The sequence below is a fragment of the Populus trichocarpa genome, chromosome 3, assembly GCF_000002775.5.
Source record: "Populus trichocarpa isolate Nisqually-1 chromosome 3, P.trichocarpa_v4.1, whole genome shotgun sequence".
Taxonomy (NCBI): Eukaryota; Viridiplantae; Streptophyta; class Magnoliopsida; order Malpighiales; family Salicaceae; genus Populus; species Populus trichocarpa.
This window is the reverse complement of record NC_037287.2, coordinates 95,016-114,233: the sequence shown is the minus strand read 5'-3', so window position 1 is coordinate 114,233 and position 19,218 is coordinate 95,016. Positions and strand designations below refer to the sequence as shown.

General features: G+C 33.2%; 1 protein-coding gene across 2 annotated transcripts in view; it reads right to left on the bottom strand.

Moving 5' to 3' along the window:
* Positions 1–3,082: 3,082 nt before the first annotated feature.
* The window catches only part of LOC18095442 (probable LRR receptor-like serine/threonine-protein kinase At1g53430), a 68,638-nt gene continuing 52,502 nt past the window's right edge, over positions 3,083–19,218 (bottom strand). The window contains exons 1-24 of one of the 2 annotated variants that reach the window (XM_024596414.2): positions 13,667–14,088; positions 10,494–10,665; positions 9,970–10,041; positions 9,639–9,710; positions 9,462–9,533; positions 9,319–9,390; positions 9,101–9,172; positions 8,939–9,010; positions 8,753–8,824; positions 7,647–7,718; positions 7,495–7,566; positions 6,764–6,838; positions 6,594–6,659; positions 6,427–6,486; positions 6,307–6,345; positions 6,178–6,227; positions 5,700–6,067; positions 5,318–5,516; positions 5,100–5,240; positions 4,877–4,995; positions 4,500–4,710; positions 4,153–4,390; positions 3,738–3,888; positions 3,083–3,625 (exon numbers count right to left, since the gene is read on the bottom strand). In XM_024596414.2, coding sequence (XP_024452182.1) covers positions 3,197–3,625; positions 3,738–3,888; positions 4,153–4,390; positions 4,500–4,710; positions 4,877–4,995; positions 5,100–5,240; positions 5,318–5,516; positions 5,700–6,067; positions 6,178–6,227; positions 6,307–6,345; positions 6,427–6,486; positions 6,594–6,659; positions 6,764–6,838; positions 7,495–7,566; positions 7,647–7,718; positions 8,753–8,824; positions 8,939–9,010; positions 9,101–9,172; positions 9,319–9,390; positions 9,462–9,533; positions 9,639–9,710; positions 9,970–10,041; positions 10,494–10,665; positions 13,667–13,808 — 3,108 coding nt within the window. In that variant the 5' untranslated portion in view covers positions 13,809–14,088 and the 3' untranslated portion in view covers positions 3,083–3,196. Of the gene's footprint in view, positions 3,626–3,737; positions 3,889–4,152; positions 4,391–4,499; positions 4,711–4,876; positions 4,996–5,099; positions 5,241–5,317; positions 5,517–5,699; positions 6,068–6,177; positions 6,228–6,306; positions 6,346–6,426; positions 6,487–6,593; positions 6,660–6,763; positions 6,839–7,494; positions 7,567–7,646; positions 7,719–8,752; positions 8,825–8,938; positions 9,011–9,100; positions 9,173–9,318; positions 9,391–9,461; positions 9,534–9,638; positions 9,711–9,969; positions 10,042–10,493; positions 10,666–13,666; positions 14,089–19,218 lie in introns of those variants that run through there. The other variant, XM_024596415.2, reaches the window with a different exon arrangement.

The window sequence follows — 19,218 nt, the reverse complement described above, 5'->3', positions numbered from 1 at the left end:
ATTGAAGAAATCCGAAACCAAGGACCAAACTGGAAAAGGTGCGTAAATAGAGGAGCTATAGTTAAACCGAATCAGGGGCCAAATTGAAGAAATTAGAAGTTTATTGATAAATTAAGGGTCAAATTGCATAAATTCAAGACCAAGGACCATAGTGAAAAAGGCGGCCAACTTCAGGGTCGCTGTCTCATTTTTAGCAGGGATGTAATTGCATTGATTTTTAAATCATAATTGCAATTTAGGACTTGATTGAACAAATTACAAATTGAAGACTGATTTGGACTTTGACATAAGTTTGGCGCTGTTTTCATTTAAATGAAATGGCGTGTTTTGGCTAAAACAGTGCCGTTTCATACATTGTTAAAAAAAGAGAGCTTAAAGCGGTGCTGTTTTGAATGGCAATGTAGCCTTTCTTCTTCCCCTGGACGAGCAAAAAACAGGGGAAGAAGAAAGTTTTGTTCCCCCTGTTTTCACTGACTTTTCTTCGTCTAAAAAGCTCAAAAAGACGCCGACCAAGGACACCCACTTGCTAAGCTGACCCGTGGCCTCCCACGTGTTGGAGAAATGGAGGAGACGTGCCTCCTCAGGCAATCGTGGGGCAGCTGCACAGTGGCCGCCCCATCCATATGTCTCCCCTGTTTTTTCCTATATATACAGGGGAGACGAAGAGAGCAGAAGTGAGAGCAGAGAGGAGAGAAAACGAAGAGAGAAGAGAGAAAAGAGGGGGAGAGAAGGAAAGAAAAAAAAAACAGAGCAAGGAAGAGAGAAGGAAAACAAAAATGAGAAGAAAAAACAGAGAAAAAGGAAGAAGAAAAAAACAGAGGATGAGCTGCCACCAACACCGCCGCCACATGGAACCATCGCCATCGCTGGCCATCATTGACGACCGAGGCTTCTCCAGGTAAACCTTCCACCCCTCTTGCTTTTGTTTCTTCCCTTGCCATGCAGGATGTGCACGATGCACGTCTATGCAGGCGAGGTGAAGCTGGTTACTGTGCTCATGCACAGTAACCAGCTGGTGTGGGCTGGGCTCATTGATCTTAGGCTGAGTCCAGTCCAACCCAACAATGGTGGGCCGGGTCCGGCCAAGCAAAAAAATAATAATATATTTTTAACATTTTGTGATTTCCAGCATTTTGTTTTACGCTATTTTGTTTAACTATCGGTCTATATGTTATCTCATAAAAATACAAATCCGGTATTAAAATACCTGGTTTTCGTCAACTTAAAAAAGATTTTAAAAAATATTTTTGTGCATATGGCCAAGTGTCTCAAAGCTAAAAAAATCATATTGTGTTTTTCATACACTAAAAAACAATGTTTTAGCATGCATTTTGGTTTTAATAACTAATTTATTAAAGTCAAGAGAACATTAGCAAAAATTTCAAAAACAACAAAAATTTTATTTTGTTTGTCTTTTAGTATCTGGGGTACGACATTACTCGTAATATGTATTTCAGATATTAAATTCTTTTGGTTCGGACGCTAGAACGTTTAGGTTTTACCCCATTAAGATAAGAACCTCCTTATTAAAGAGGGCTTTTCTTGAACCTTAAACAAACCAACAATTAGAAAACGAAATAAGACCATAGTTTTTTTATCAGACATTAAAACAATGCAGCCTACCTTAGGTAGGGCGTAGTTGAGATGCTAATACCTTCTCTTTAAGCAACAAGTCTCCGTACCTGATCTCTGAGACCAGTTAGGGTTTCTCAGCCTACCTTAGGTAGGGCGTAGTTGAGATGCTAATACCTTCTCTTTACGCAACAAGTCTCCGTACCTGATCTCTGAGACCAGTTAGGGTTTCTAGTGACCAGAATACCAGGTGGCGACTCCCATTCAAATTTTCCACTGATAAAAGACAACTTCTTGTCTCCCCATATTTACCAGATAGACCTTTATAATTTTTTTTAAAGGAGTGGATGATTACCGCGACGCCGCACACGTGCAATAAAAAACACGTGGCGACACACATTGCCCAATCCCATTGCCAAACGAATTTTTTTTTCGAGAACTTTCGATCTAAGAAATCCTTGTCGTCAGCTCCATTTATGGCAAATTTTGCATGCAACATTTCAGTGCATCACAAAGACTCAGTGAGTCCACGTAATCAAATCTGAAAAACTCATTCCTATCATGGGTTGGAAGTTGGAACATCATCATGATCATTTTCTTAGAGTTTTGATTCATCCATTGCAATAATTAATTTGCAAAGAGAGAAGTTGGACTAATGGGTGCGCACTAGGGAGAAGCAACATGGTACTTAGAAGAGTTAAATAACAAAAGAGGCTTTCGTTGTGTACTATGGGATTTTTAACTGCAGAAATGAATTTATGGGTCAGGATAAATTTCAGTGCGACACACTCTCCAACATTGCTCCAGACCTTATCAAATTTAGAGGCATGATTCTAGAATAATACTCCATATGTTATAAAAAATTGGTTGCATTTATTAGTTGAGAGATCGAAATTTAAATCTTCAGAAATATAAGATACGAAGTAATCAATTAATTAAATTCCAGAAATCAAAAAGAGTTCTATAACATGGAGCACTAAATTGTAAGAACACATAAACATCAAGGACTCTAAGAACTTACCTTTGAATATGTAATGGAAGACAAGTTTTTGTTCAAATGCTCTTTAGGATCATGAAAAAGTGCTTCTAGACAAAAAGCAATCTGCAGATTAGGATAAATGGTGACATACACTGCTAACAATGCCAATTCGAAAGACCAAGCTCTCCAATGTTTTTTGAAGTTGTAAGACAGTATACAGATACAGAAGAGACAAAGAAAACAGGACAGCTATAATAATTGTTGTTATTGTGACTGCAAGCATAATTCTTTATTAATGAAATCACTCTTTTATAGAAGAGTTTTGATAACAAACTACAGAAAAATAATGACGAAATCTTAACAAACAAAGAGCTGTTCTATAACAGCTTTATTGTAACAAACATGCTAACATAATGGAAAGCTAATCTTGACTAAAACTTCTCAGTCTTCTCAGCATCGAAGACCTCTTCTTCAGCAGCAAATGAGGCAACTGTCAACATTTTTTATTTCTTAACAAAAGAATCAACATAGACCAGAACAAATCATTTAAAATGTATTTCTTGATTACTCAGCAATCTTATTTGCAAACTCAGAATACTACCAGACCAATAGAAAAGGAGGGACTATTTCATCAATTTCCGTTGATCAATCTAAGTTGACGTGGTAAAGATCCTTAAGAAGCTTGGTCGATGAGGAATATTCTATGATCTCATCCTTACTTTCGATAGAAAATTCAGAATCCGTCCACGGTCCATCCATTGATATGCTCTTCTGTATCTGACTGCTTTGAGATCCATTTGAGACGTTTGTTTGGCTATCATGTGAGAGAAGCTCAAAGGCTTTGAACCTTGCATCCTGGTTCATGGTACTGCGCTTGACTATCGGAGCTTGGACTGGAATTTGTCCCTCAAGCATCTTCACTGCAGAAGACATTGATGGCCTCAAAGTGGGAGATGGGTTGGTGCACAAGAGAGCCAAGTTAAGCATCCGCAATGCCTCTATTTTTGAGTAGTTTGAACCAAGGCTTGGATCCACAAGCTCTAGAAGGTTTCCTTGCTCTTGCAGGACATAGGCCTACAATTATCAGTAACATGCATTTTCCATCAGTCTACAATCATGCTCATTGGTGGTCAGTGTAAATGTAAATTGTGTAGACAGAATTCTGAAAGGAAATGATATAAGTTACCCAATCAAGAAGATAAACAAACTCCTCCTTCGGCCTGTAATTCGTGTTGCTCTTCCCACTGACAATTTCTAAAACAACAACCCCAAAGCTGTAAACATCTGCTTTATCTGTCAAGTAACCCCTCATAGCATATTCTGGAGCCATATAACCTCTGAAGAGAAATTAGAAAGAACCAGAAGAGTAAGTATTGGCCATGAGCTTGTGGAATAAATGTATATGTTCTCATGTCCAAGGCGATAATCATTTGTGCTGCTGTTATTAGATGCCATCAAATAATATGTCTGCGTTTTACAATATTTCCATTTGATATCCATATTGTTCAAAGTATCATTACCAAAAAAAATAAAAATTTATTTATCCCTTTACCACAACCAAGGAAATTAAATTGAAAGAAGAAGGGGGAGAAAGAACTCACATTGTCCCAGCAATCCGCGTGCTAATATGAGTGTTTTCTTCTTCGTCAAGCTTAGCTAAACCAAAGTCAGATATCTTGGCATTTAGATCCTTATCAAGCAGCACATTAGTTGCCTTTATGTCTCTGTGTACAATCTTCAGCCTTGACTCTTCATGAAGATAAGTTAATCCCTTTGCAATACCCAACAATATTTTCTTTCTTGTTTGCCAGTCCAGTTTAATCTGGTGTTCATCACGACCTGATAGAGATGAGACAGAGGAACAGGAAAGCAATTTAATCTCTTTCTCATTCTATAGAGTATAGACTATATATAAGCTGATACATCAAGGAGTTGGTCAAGCATTTACCAAAAAGAGCCCGAGCAAGGCTATTGTTTTCCAAGTATTCATATACTAACAACAACTGATTTCCTTCAATACAACAACCATACAGCTTCACGAGATGGGGATGCTGCAAGGCAGATATCATGCCTATCTCATTCACAAATTCACGATTTCCTTGTTTCGATTTGGCCGATAACTGCTTTACAGCAATTACAGAACCATCTGACAACATACCCTGAAATAAAATAGACTGAGATTTCAGAATGTTTTAAAAGATATTCCTTCCCTTTTATCACAGGCTTTTGCATGTGTGATAGATTTTATACAAGAAGGCGCCATACAGTAGAACACTTTGTCAGCACATAACCTAACTAAATAGTAAACTGGAAATTCATAAATACCTTGTAAACTGGACCAAATCCTCCTTCTCCTATCTTATTTGCAGGGTCAAAATTATTGGTCGCATGTTTAATTTGCCTTAGGCTGAAATAACCAGTTTGGAGATCTAGAGCACGGAGTTCTGTGATGAGCAGGATCTCAAAATCAGCATCACAAGGACAATCACAAGTTTACAGCATGCACACAATCAAATAAGACACATACTTCTTGTGCCATTAATCTTACCTTTATCTTCAAGGTCCTTCCCTCCCAAGTAACCTTTCTTCCGGAGGACCAGCAAAACCAATGCCGCAAGCACACATGGAGCAGCTACAATGCCAATAATAGCTCCAACTGATAATCCGCCACCATTATCCACCTTAAAGTCTACAATGAGAGAAATAAATTAAATAAAAAGACCGTTGATGGAAACAAAAAATCCTCTTGATTTCGTCAAGACTTACTTGGAGTCACTGTAATGGCAGATATGAGAGGTCCATAGACACCCCTTTCAGGAACAGCAGTAGTACCTTTGCCTGACCAGTATAAGTGTATCTCCAGTGTGCTACCATTAACAATTATACCATCAAATACCTTAGTGATGCCAATACCAACACCTCCAGCTTGCTCCATAATATTGAAATTTGCCTCAACTACCTTCCCCTGCAGGAAGAAGTTCCGAGCATGACTTTTGCAGGTTTTAAAGAGTGTTACCAACCTTTTCTATGGAAACTTGAAAAGGATCCATAACACATGGTAGGTCTCATGAGGTTATTTAGAAATACAATCATAGATAAAAAGAAAAATCCTAAGTAAATGCGCTAATTTGAAAATCATTTTACTCACTTGAATTGATATATCAAATATCCGCCTCCCAAGGCTGCTAAAAGTCTGATTATTGGAATACATAATTTCAGCAAAGTGGAGCTGCACTTTGTAACTGCCCGCCAGCATGCACAGGCCATAGTACTTGAGTGATTGAGGGGCAAGGCGAGCAGTTAGGTAAAAACCTTCACCGGTCACATTCAGACCATAAGAATTTGTTGCTTTGTAAGCGCCGTTTTCAGTGCCAATATAAGTCCCTGTACTGCTATAACCCCATCTTTCTGATAAAGATGCAAAATCAGCTGCCCCCCCTGGAGTTGTGTCGTCTTCATATACATTATCACCAACAGTCTCACTGCTCCCTCCACAGTTTATGAACAAGGAATGGTCTGTAGAACGAAGGATCAATATCATAAGCTGCCTTCCCTAGGACAACAAGCACTGTATTTATGTAATTACACCTTCATCAAACACCAGAGTACTGTTTTTACACACTTACATTGAGGTTTTCTTGGGCAAACAAGGTCCTTGTTCAAGCACCAAGAAATCCTGTAGAGAAGAATGAGGGTTGTCGATAAGTCAAATTTATAGATATCTTAAAAGGCATCTTAGTGAAGGAGGAACTTACTTGTTGCTCCCAGTTGACACATGACTAGCAACTAAGTTCCTATATAATTTCAAAATAGAAGTTAGCAATCAACTTGAGACAAAGGAGAAGAAACAAGTAACGGGAAAAAATAATGCCTACACTGGTAGCTGTTGACAACTTTGCTCAGCTGATCCAGTAAAATTGTTGTAAGATAAATCCCTGAAATAAAATTTCGTGGCAGGGGTAATATAGTTGTTGATTGAGGAGAACAAAGATTGGTGTATTTCATGTATAAAGAATTATGTATAACTTCACAATAGACTCACAAGTCTTTCCTGCTTCCCAGTATCCAAGCAGGCACTTCTCCAGTTAGTAAGTTGTTATTCAGAAACCTACACATTAATAAACAGGTAATGAACCAGCAAGCTGTCAACATGAGAAATATATTAGAAACGATGATCCTGTGCTTTCAGAAAGCATGCGTTTATGGACTTACATGAACTTTTTATTTTTTTTCAAACTCTCTAATGCGCCAGGAATCTGGCCTGTCAACTTGTTAAAGCTCAGATCTCTGCAATGAAATATGTAAAAATTAATGAAAGCACGTGAAAAAAGCACTAGATAAAATTAGCTCTGGGCAATATAAACACACTGCAATCTAATTCACGGAATGTCGGGCCAGTCCATGTTGTCAGATTAGTAATATTCAAGGTCCTATTACATCCTCTGCAGCATGGCTTTTATGAAAAACATGAGCCCCCACCATCATGATTTTGAATCATGCAGACTATATGCAGGTCTAGCTCATGCTCACAGAGAACATATGTTAAGATGTCTTCCACATATCTTATTACATTGTTATAATGTAGAACATCACCAATAGCATCTCATATGACAAATCAAGATTGGTTTGAAAACATCCCGACCTCACTCAATGAGAATCTAAAATAAGGAAAAATGAAATGCAAAACTGTCGGTTTTAAAAGAGGAAAAGGCTGGAGCTTCATGGTTAGGAAAGATCCTTGTTCAACCAGGATAAATAAGGAATCAACTTATTGCTATACCTTTACTGATTCACTTTGCTTTATCTTACTTTAAATGAAACCAAACGATAGAGTAAAGTGATGTCAATCACTTTACACATCTTGTCATTTTGAATCAGAGTAACATAATATGACGCCCATGAAATTAAGCGTTGCCATGAAGGTAGCTGTTAGAGAAACTTACAGAGTATCTAGGTCTGCCATATTTCCAAGGTATTCTTGGATTGAACCAGTCAATGAGCAATTTCTCAGAATCCTGAGTAAAAAATAATATGTAATCAATTACTGATGTAATATTGCTGTAACAATATATTTGATCAGTCTCATTCAACTCACAGTTTTTCCATTTTTGTCATATCTTTCAGATCAGGGAAAGTTGAACTGGATCCTTTCAAATCCGATATTCTCCTGAAAAATCAAGACAACAGAAAAAATCAGTTTTCTCAAATACAGACTTGTGTGTTTAGTATTGCGGTAGCTGTTATGGTTGTGGTTTGAAAAAAGTTGTTTTATAAAAAGTACTTTTAGTTAAGGTTGGTTTGAAAAAATAGGTGTTTGGTTAAAACTGTGGTTGAAATTGAGGTTGAAGAAAAAATAGTTTTAACGTGTTTGGTTTAAAAAATGCTTTTCAAATTGAGGTTATATATATATATATATAGTAATGATTTTTAACTTAAATATTGTAGATTTAACTATTGTTATTATATCATGAAATAAATAATATTGATATCAAATATTTTTTATTATTCCATTAAACTATATGCAATGTCATTACATACAAAATTTATCCAACAATGACTATATTTTTCATGGTTTCTTAAGCGCGCAACAACAAAAACTGAATTTTTTAATTTGTGTAGTGTTATTAAATAATAAAGATTGTGATATCTTTATTATTAGAATTGCGATCAAATTCCACAAATGTTACGTCATCATGCAATATCTTTCTAATTTATGTAGTGTTATTAAATAATATTAAATACTAATTTTTAGAGTACAACACAATTTTTTTAAAAAAATTTACAATTTCATTACAGTACGAGTAAGTTTGATTTACCTTAAACTAATTTTTTTAAAAAAATAAAAAAAATATTGTTCACGATTAACTGCACTGGTGTTGTTCAGGAAAAAAAAAACTAAACTTTTTTCATTGATTTTTCAAAAAAAAAAAAAAAAACTGAACATTGCAACAGTGGAGCCATGCTCCACTATTCCAAAAAAAAAAACTTTTTGCTGCTTCTCCATTCCTGCAGCTGGGCAGCAAAAATTAATAGGCCCTATCAAGTAAAATCAGGTTTGTTTCCTTTACCAAACATCAAAATGTGTGGCTGCGGGTGAACCTCATCCGCAGCCACAAAACTAAACAACATCTTACCGAAAAACAACGAGGCAAAATTCTTTGAACTGAATATGAATCTACAAGATAGGGAATTTAAGCTCACAAAATTGTTAATTTTTTTAACAGTGAAATGGCAGAGGGAATAGGACCCTCCATGGATGTTCCATGCAAATCCCTGCAAAAGAAATATACCACTGTTAGGAATGCAAGAGGGAAAGGAAAATGGAATTCCATTCAGCTTGTGCTCGAGGACACATTAGCAGATAAATGGGACAAAGTAAATACTCACAATGTCGTAATGTTGGTCCAGTTCCCAATAAAGTCAGGTATCTTCCCTGACAGTTCACTTCCATCTATCCTACTGCCGGAGCATATGAAACAGATGAATATTTAAGCTCAGCATAGTAATTACTATAAATAAAAAACAATTGTGACCCGCATCATCACTTACAAATCATTTAAATTCTTTAAATTGCCAAATGTGTCTGGTATTGTTCCTGTAAAATTGTTTGCGGAAAGAAGACTGCAGGGGTAAAAAATACAAAGTTACAAATAATTTTTTCTAAGTGAGCATCAAATACTGGTACCATACATAAAAAGACTTAGATTGAATATCATGAAGTAGATACATAAATAAACTCAGATAGAGGATGAAGGCATCTGTCTTACAGTCTTCTTAAGCTTGTCAAATTTCCAAGGTCTGGAGGAAGAGGCCCTCCTAGCAAATTATCTTCCAGGACCCTGCAAGATCCAATTCAAGATTTAACGTTCTAGCTTAGCGTTTCATTTAAGAAGTTCGCTTTGTGACTTACAGCTCCTCCAGTGTGGTAATGTTGCCTATATCCGGGGGAATTGGGCCGGTGAGACGGTTAACGATGAGAGACCTAAGACATGGAAGAGAATTGGGAAACGGGGTTAACATGTTCATGAATTTCCATATCGGGATATGAAAACCCCTTCACATAAACAGAATGCACAAAAAGACTTACAAAATCTGAAGCTTAGGGAGCTGAGCAAGTCTTGGAGGGATTGTTCCACTAATGTAGTTGCGAGTCAGATCACTGTCCAATGAAAAATGCTTCATCTTAGTCATTGCATAATTCCTTTTGTTTACAAGTCACTGTTTCTCTTAGCCACACAGACAAAGACCTTTTCCCATTTGAATCATCATAAAAACTTTCATTTGTTCTGATAAATAAATTAAAATCCTCTGTGAAGCACATGGAGTGCCAGGAAATGTGAAGAAAAGAAACCCAAATACATAGCAATTGATCTCTATTCAATAATGATATTAACAAACTTGATTAACTCATCACTTACATTTCAAGCAGATGAGGAAGGTCTCCTAGTTCCTCTGGGAGAACTCCATTCAAATTAAATTTTTTCACTCTTCTGTCAGAAACAAAATATAAGAACTGGTTAGTAAATATAAAGAAAAGAAAATGTAACCATACAAAGACTTGGAGAACGTATCGCCATTAATTTTTTTTTTTTGACGAACAGCAATATATCAATTCCAATCTGCTGATTAATATATTTTAATATTTACACAAAAGAAATATACAAGATGCATGATTAAATTTAAATATTTTAATCAGATTTATTTTTAACCATGATATCAATTCAAGATGAATTGATATCATGCTTAAAAACTACACAACACCAAAAATCCACATGACCTCATTAAAAAAAAAAAAAAAAGTTATCGGATATTCCAAGAGCTGTATTCTACTCTTTCACAAAACATAAAATTTATTATGAAGATGATATATATAAATATCATGGCTTTTGCAAGGGGAAGAATTACGATTCTTGAATATTTCCTATAAAGAAAACATACATACATGCGAGTGACATGACAGACGGAGCCATTCTCAAATGTACAGTCGCATGTAACATTGCTTTCAATTTCGTTGTCGTTGATCTGGTTCCACTGTGCACTACCGCAAGAAGTTCGATTGATGGTGGCCCAGTTGCTGATGTTCAACTTGTTGGATATGTTTTGAAGAATTTGCACTGTTACATACAATTCAGGAACTTCAATCATCCATAAAAACAATAATAATATTATTTATCTATAAAATAATGTATGTATGAAGGCCTTGCTAAAACACAGCTAGAAAATGATGATGATGATAATGATTTTTAATGCTTAAATTCCTCCGGTTTATGGAAGGATTTAGGCATTCACATGATTCAATTACTAACTGTACAGCAAAAATGATCCTTTTTCATACATTATGTTTTCTTTTTCTTTAAATAGGTGAAAAGATGAGTGGTTTTAGGGTATGAAAAACACAAATGTTAAGATTTTTTTAAGTGTGAGAGTGGGTGTACAAGGTTGGGTTTCAGGCATAAAAATCATAATTATATTATTGTATTAAATTAATTTCTCCTATAGTAAGAAAGGGTTACTCTCAAATGTATATAGGATCTTGTAGAACCATGTTAAATTTTATGAGTACACGATCTTTATTATTTTTGTTTTCTTTGGATTGTGTTGTTCATGGTACTGTGTACTGACTCAGCTTTGATTTGATTTTGGGATATTCAGCTTTTGATAATGATATATCAATGTCTACAAAAGATTAAAAGCTAAAATTTATCATGAAATAAATTAAAAAAAAAGAAGAAAATTTACTCTTTGGCAACAAAGGGTGAAAGACAATATTCTTATTCAGTAAGTATTGGCTAAAGCGTTGAAAGAGAAGGATGTACATTCTCAATAACGATATATATGAAGATTTGGTAGCTATAATGTGAATGTGGGAAAAGTTAGAAAATATTTATTGTAATGGATCAGAGGGATCAAGAAAGAGTGGAGTCGCTTCCAAGGATGAGAGGAATAACCTCAAAGCTTTGTAAGCTTGGTTACTATGTTTATTTCTTCATTGCTCACCAACGTTTTGACCATTATAAATAGGTGAAAAGGTGAGTCATTTCAGGGTGAGAGAAACACAAGGATTGAGAAGGTTTTTTTTTTTTAAAGCATGAGAGTAGGTGTTGATTTGATTTTTTTTTTAAGAGAATAAAAATAAAATTTTAAGTACAACAAATTTTAGGGGTTGATTTGATTTTTTTTAAGGTCAGAATGAAAATCGAGTATGAGAGAAGAAAAAAAAAAAGAAAACAAAAGGTCACTCTTGCCACCCCGACCACCATTGGGATACACGCGCCACTTATTTGTATAGAGAACACCGAGACACTTCAATCACTGCTCTGGAATCACGGTTTTGGCCGCCGAATGGTGTCACACACGCCGTCCAAAAGCAGCAAACACTTTTTACACGTTTCTAATTTTTTAAAATTTTTATTTATTTATCAAATTACCCTACTTTCCCAATAACATTCAATAACTATCAAATCACCACATCTAAATGACAAAAGAAGTCCTATGTCAAAGACAGTTATTTTTAATTTTCCAAGGCAATGAAATAACTTACTTGTTAAAAATTAAATAAAAGATTAAAAAGCTCATTGACCCAAGTTATTTTTTTTTGTCTTTTATGGGCAATTAAGTGAAAATATAAAAATACAATTTAACCCTTTCTTTTCTAGTAATGACTAATATGCTTGTGAAAAAAACTCTCATGCCTCTAAATTCAAGCCCAATTAATTTGTCCATCAAGAGGTAAAATCAATATTTCACTATGCAAATCCATAGTAAAATATTAATCTTTTTTATTATAGGATATAATAGCTCACTTAAAATTAGTCTCAACAAGGTATAAATTTCTAAAATTAAGCGAATAAGGTTTTCTTTAATAATAATGATTGAGTTTAATATTTATTAATTTATCATCAAATATGTAATTCCAATATTATTTTAAAGACTTAAAATATAAAATTTTGTACTATAGCAACTAACACAGACAACTCAACTAAGTAATTGAATAATTATTGTATTAAGTGCAAGATTGGCCGATGCACTAATAGTCTGAGACAATTAGTTATTGCGAAGAGACAAGAACAGTATACCATTGGGGCTCTCTTGCTTATTATATAATTGTAAGACTTTTAGACTCTAATATTGATTTGATTTGATTTGATTCAAGGTTGGATCGTGGGACGGATGGATTAAACAAGATTTTTTTAATTTTTGAAATTATGTTTTTTGATATATCATTTTAGTAAAAAAAAACCATAACTAGAACCTAAGTAGGTAAGTCATTAGGTTAGTCTATCCAATATAATGATTCGCTGACCAGATTAGTCTTATAATTATGGCTTGTTAACAAAATAATTAAAAGAGATGGGGTTGGTTTTATATGAATAGCAAAGAAACTAATTTTTTGTTTTTGTTTTTATTTTTTCTTTTAATCAAAATCTTTTATAGTAATAAGTTAGGCTTGAAATTATGTAAACAAAATATAAAATTACAAGATATAAAATTAAAATGTAAAACACGAAAAAATTAACATGTAGTAATTAATCCCACGGTTTAGATGGCTAAAATTAAAAAAAAAAAAAAGCCCCACGGTTTAGATGGCTAGTTACAGAGGATAACAAGTCAAACAAAAAGAAGTTAGAGTCGACTTAAGGTGAAGAAGGTCCTGAAAAAATAAAGCCTTTTAAAATATTTGAAAAATATTTTTCTTATCTTATTAAGCCTTGCAGGCAAGGGAATATTGTTAATATAATAAGGGATGAATAGCCCCTTTATTATTTTAAAATATTATAAAAGAAGCTCAATGATTCGAATGGAAAGTAGTCAACATCTTATAATAAGTTTTCTTAATTATGAAAGAGAGGATAATCCAAAATAAAAAATATAATTCACAATTTAACGAAGTGGATAACAATTTCCATTTTTCTTATTTTATTTCTCAGTACGTAGATATACTAATTTCTCTCACTAATCATCACAAATTGAAATGATTCTGATTTTATTTAAGAATAGTAAATAAAAATAAGAAGCGTTAATCTCTGCAAATAAATTATTTTCCAGGAAAAAGGGAACCTTCAATCATGGTAAAGAGAGAGTGAGATTATTGAATTGTTAGGAGGACGTACGTACCCTCATCTAATGGCAAGAGTGGAGTACTGAGTACTCCTTGAGCATGGGATCCAAACTTGTCCACAGCAAAGCAATTCAACACCACAAATCCAAAAACCAAAACAGAGAAAGTCTTCGACAGTAGTGATGGCCAGAACGCCATGCGCAAAGCACAACTCGTTCTCTGGGTAATTGCTATATTATCTGGGAGGAACTAATTAGAACGATGATCAAAGAGCAAAAAACCACAAGCAGAAACGGCGTGTTTTTCTCAGTAATGCGAGGTGGGTTGCTGGAGGGAAAGAAAAACACCAGGAAGGAGATTTTAAAGATGATCGACAGCAACTTGCTTTATTTTGCATGGGGAAAGGTCTTCCTTTGCAAATTGCTGTTCGTTGGTTAGTGAAACGTAGACGTGTTTTATACAGCGATAGAGAGAGAGAGGGCTGCATGAGGAAAATGACTTAGGAAAGGCCGCTGTTGCAGCTGGAGAAAAATCAAAGATGACTCAAAAGCGATAATTAAAGAGATTAGTTATTAGGCAAACATTATTTTAACTTCAACGGGTAGGATCAGCAGCGATGTTTATTTTCTGTTTTTTATTTATTTAATCCAAACTTTAAAATCAGCATTTAAAAAAAAAAATATTTTTCTGTGGACGCGTTTTAAAATCCTGATACAAGCGATGCGTTTTAAAAATCTTCGAAGAAAAATCTTGGTATTTGTTAACTTGCAAATTGACTAAAAAACATTCCATATATATAAAGACCAAAAAGAAAAGGATAAACATTTTGTTTTTTCATCTTACATATTTATCAACACTACATTTCTCTATTCTTACTTCTTTTTTTTTTCAAAAAAAAAAAGATGTTATCGATCATACAATAGCTAGAGTAGTCGTCTCTTTTGGGTTTGTCTGTGCAAAGGTCAAAAGCATTTTCTTCACGATGCATGCGTTAGAGAATAATATAAATCATATCCTGGGACCTCACCTAAAAGTTTAAGTTATTGGGTTGAGATGGTTATTTGACATGGTATCAGAGTCTTATGATCAAGTGGTCTCGAGTTCACCATCTCTATTTATTTGATAAAAAATTAAGCACAAGTTAATGTGAGTATGTGCAAGTTTCAAGCCCAAAGGGCTTTCACTTGAGGGGGTGTGTTAGAGAATAATATAAATCATATCTTGGGACCTCACCTAAAAGTTTAAGCTATTGGGTTGAAATGGTTCTTTGACATAGTATCAGAGCCTTATGATCAAGTGATCTCGAGTTCAAATCTCACCATCCCCATTTATTTGATAAAAAATTAAGCACAAGGTAATGTGGGCATGTGCAAGTTTCAAGCCCAAAGGGCTTTCACTTGAGGGGGTGTGTTAGAGAATAATATAAATTATATCCTGGGACCTTACCTAAAAGTTTAAGTTATTGGGTTGAGATGATTCTTTGACATGGTATCAGAGCCTTATGACCAAGTGGTCTCGAGTTCAAATCTCATTATCTCCATTTATTTGATAAAAAATTAAGCACAAGGTAATGTGGGTCTGTGCAAGTTTCAAGCTCAAAGGACTTTTACTTGAGGGGGTGTGTTAGAGAATAATATAAATCATATCCTGGAACCTCACTTAAAAGTTTAAGTTATTGAGTTGAGATGATTCTTTGACAGCATGGTCACTGCGTGATGAGCTTCATCCTTTAAGATGGATGCTTCCGGGTGTTGGATACTAGTTTTGAAGAGTGTACGTTGAGATATTTGTGATGAGCTTCACAACGAATTGTAGATATTTGTCTATCGAAGACGATTGTGACTGTAGGAATATGTGAAGACCGTAGATATGTGTTGATTCATACCTATACAAGACAAATATCTTCTTCACCCATGAAGTTGCTTAACTCCTTTATTTTTTTAGTCGTAGGTGGATATTTTTATACCTTTATGTCTATTAGATTTAAATGACACCTTTAAATGCAACGACTCTATAATTTATTGATCTCTACAATTCGTTGGGTTTGGTTTCATATTAAAAAGGACTTTACAAGTTGCAAACAAACATCAACATGAAGGACATTTCTTGCGTGTTGATCTCTTCATGTTGTTGTTTTCATATTAAAACAGTCACATTTCTAACATTTATAAGCCAGAATTGACCTTGCATAAGAAATTCCCATAATTACCTACAATTACTCAATAACTTGGGAAAACTGAGGTAGCTTAACTATTTATATCAAAACTAAAGTTTTTTTTTTTTTAATTTAACCCTTCCTTTTCTCTCCTTTTTTTCTTTTAATTTCATTCTCAAAATTTTACCATATTATTTTAGACTAGTCGAGGTCACTCTACATAGTTCAATTTTAAACATAAGTTAAACAATTAGTCAGGTTGAGTGATTTTTTCTGTTAATTTTTTTTTATATAAATTTTATTCTCAAATTTGTTTTACCAATTAAAAGAATTTTTTTTGGACTGTATAAATTAATTAAGTATATAAAAACAACTCCTAGAGAGTTTAATCTAGCTAAACAAGAAATTACATCAAAAAATTATATTCTTCTCGCCCAATTAGAAGCCCTTTTAGATATCAAGATTTTGAATTAGCCGTGGTGTAATGCAAGAACAGCAGCCTGTAAAAATCAAATAAAAAATGTCAAACTTTCGCCGCTAATCTTTGCTTGCGTACTTCGTTCTTATACTTCACAATTAATTAACTAACAAAACAAAATCTCAACACCTTTACAGGTACTCTCAAGAGTGAGTGACATACATTTCTTTCTTATTGAGTATATAGCTTTGTTTATTTACGGAAAGTAATTTGTTTTTAGATAGTTGTTTTCATGGGAGTGAAATATTTTTCAATATTTAATAGTGTCATGAAAAATAATTTTTTAAAAAATAAATAAATTTTCAATGTTTAATGAAAATGAGTTAGAAATCATTTTATGGTCTTTGGATATATCTAAGAAAATAATTTGGAAAATAATATATTTTGAGTTATTAACTTTTAAAAATAGTATAATTTTTATTTTTATCAAATATTTTTTGGTGCTTGGAGAACATTGAAAATTAATTTATTTTCTATGGTATTTTAATTTTATAACACAATTTATATGATTTAAGATGTATAATTATTGTATAATTTAACATGTTTTATATTCAAATATATTTTCTAGTAATATTATCTAAATTAAAGTATTATATGCATTAATATATCAAATTAATATACTTTTATATTGTATATTAATATATCCTAATATATTATTTCCTATATAAATATATTAGTAATTTAGTATTTTTTTTAATAATATTATATTTTAAAGTATTATATATATATAATGAAATATTATATCACTTTAATTTTTGGATCATTCATGGAAAGTGTTTTCCACTTTTTCAAGTTGGGAAACACTTTCCTTCATCTAAAACTTATATTTTTCTTTAACTAGAAAATGAATCTTGTTGACCAATTTATATGTAGTCAAATATAAAAAAGTCAAAAAATACTTTCTAGAAAAACACTTTCAAGACCTAGATATTATAAGAATGAATATATATTGACTAGCTTTGTATTTGTATTTGTGCCACGTTGCTAGTGGGATTTCATGTTAATGAAAGAAAAGGACATAACTACATTATAAATATGTTTTTATGTATCATATTTTTTAATTGAAAAACAAAAGGATATTTTTTTATGCTTTATTAAATAAATTAATAAACATAAACAAATAAATAAATAAAATTGTTAATACTAATAAAAAAAAACAAACAAAAAAAAACCAAGCATTGATTGGCTAAATAAGCCAAGCCCACTCGTCATGCCTCTAATTAAAAATTTGAGGCATGCTTGGATTTTTTTTTTATTTTAAATAATCATGTGACTAATAGCTTGTTAGAGCAAGTGACTTATCACCCGCGATTAATTTTAGGAACCTCAATAAATCAATTATCAATCCTAAAACATCTAAAAATCACTTAAAAATAAAAAATTCATTAATGAAAAAAAAAAACTTTTGACATCTTATTATTGATTCATATTGTGATTATCCACTGTGATTTGAAAAATTATAATTTATATATGAGATAATAAAAAATTTTAAATATGATGAAATGATAAAATTATATATATATATATATATATATATATATATATATATATAAAAGAGATATGATTGACATCAATCACACAAAATCTCTCTTTTCAAACATGATTTTTCTCTCTTCAAACACATTTTCACATTAATCACACAAAACAAAATCTCTCTTTTCAAACATGACTTTTCTCTCTTCAAACACGTTTTCACATCAATCACACAAAACAAAATCTGTATTTTCAAACATGACTTTTCTCTCTCTAATCACATTTTCACATCAATCACACAAAATCTCTATTTTCAAACATGACTTTTCTTTCTCTAAACATGTTTTTTCTTTTCTCTCAGTAATTTAACCCAAATTGATTCTTACGGAGAACCTTAATTTTTTTAAATATTTGTTCAATTATTTCTTCAATTCCTGTGGAGTCTGGTCATTTGAAGAAGTTGAGGCTTTTGTGGATGAAACTCGTGAATCTGATCGGTGAAATCCCAAAGAGTTTGAGAAATCTTTCGAGCCTTGAGCACTTAGATTTAGCTGGAAACGATTTGGAAGGTAAAATTCCTAATGGATTGTTTTTTTTTTGAAGAATTTAACTGTTTTGTATCTCTTCGATAACAAATTGTCTGGGGAGATAACTCAAAGAGTTGATGAAACGTTGAATTAATTTGGTGAAGATTGATGTTGCAATGAACCAATCGAATGATATCTCAAGCCTTCCAAGACTTGTCACATAGTGACTTTAGTGGTTCCATACCAGCAAAGTTTAGTGCTTCTTCAAGCTTAGTGCTTCCAAACATGTCTTTTAATGATATCTCTGGTTCCATTCCATCCAACAATGTGTTTAGATTGATGGGTAGCAGTGCTTATGAGGGAAATCCAAAGCTACGTGGAGCACCCTTAAACCATATTCTGCTTCCATTGTGATATTCGGGTTTGTCTGAAGGTAGCAATTGCAGTTTAAAATGTTTTTCGCGTTAGAAATGTATTAAAATAATATTTTTTTTATTTTTTAAAAATTATTTTTAATATTAGCAAATTAAAGCAATCGAAAAATATAAAAAAAAATTAATTTTAAATAAAAATAAAAATTTTAAATTCTAGAGAAACGCGATCTACAACGCATTTCCTTACGCACCTGTCCATGAAGGTACAAGAAAGCTTACAAGGGCTATGCTACTCTGTGGAGTGCTGGTTGTCTTCAATGTGGGCATAAAGAGTGCAGTAGTTTCATGGAAATGTCTTGTAGAATGTTGGCATTTGAAACTACGGGAACTTGTGGAAATAGTCAGAGAGTGGATTTTGAATACATTTATGATTGGCATATTTTTCGACTCGAGACAACCACAGATGCAGGCTCTTTTCATCAAAAACTACCGCAGGATTGTTGACTTCTTGCTGTCAATAAAGAGAAAGTTGTGTTTGAAAGGGAGGATGGTTCATACGAGGAGCCAATAGGAAGGGAAAGCTTGAGAAGCCTTGGCCAAC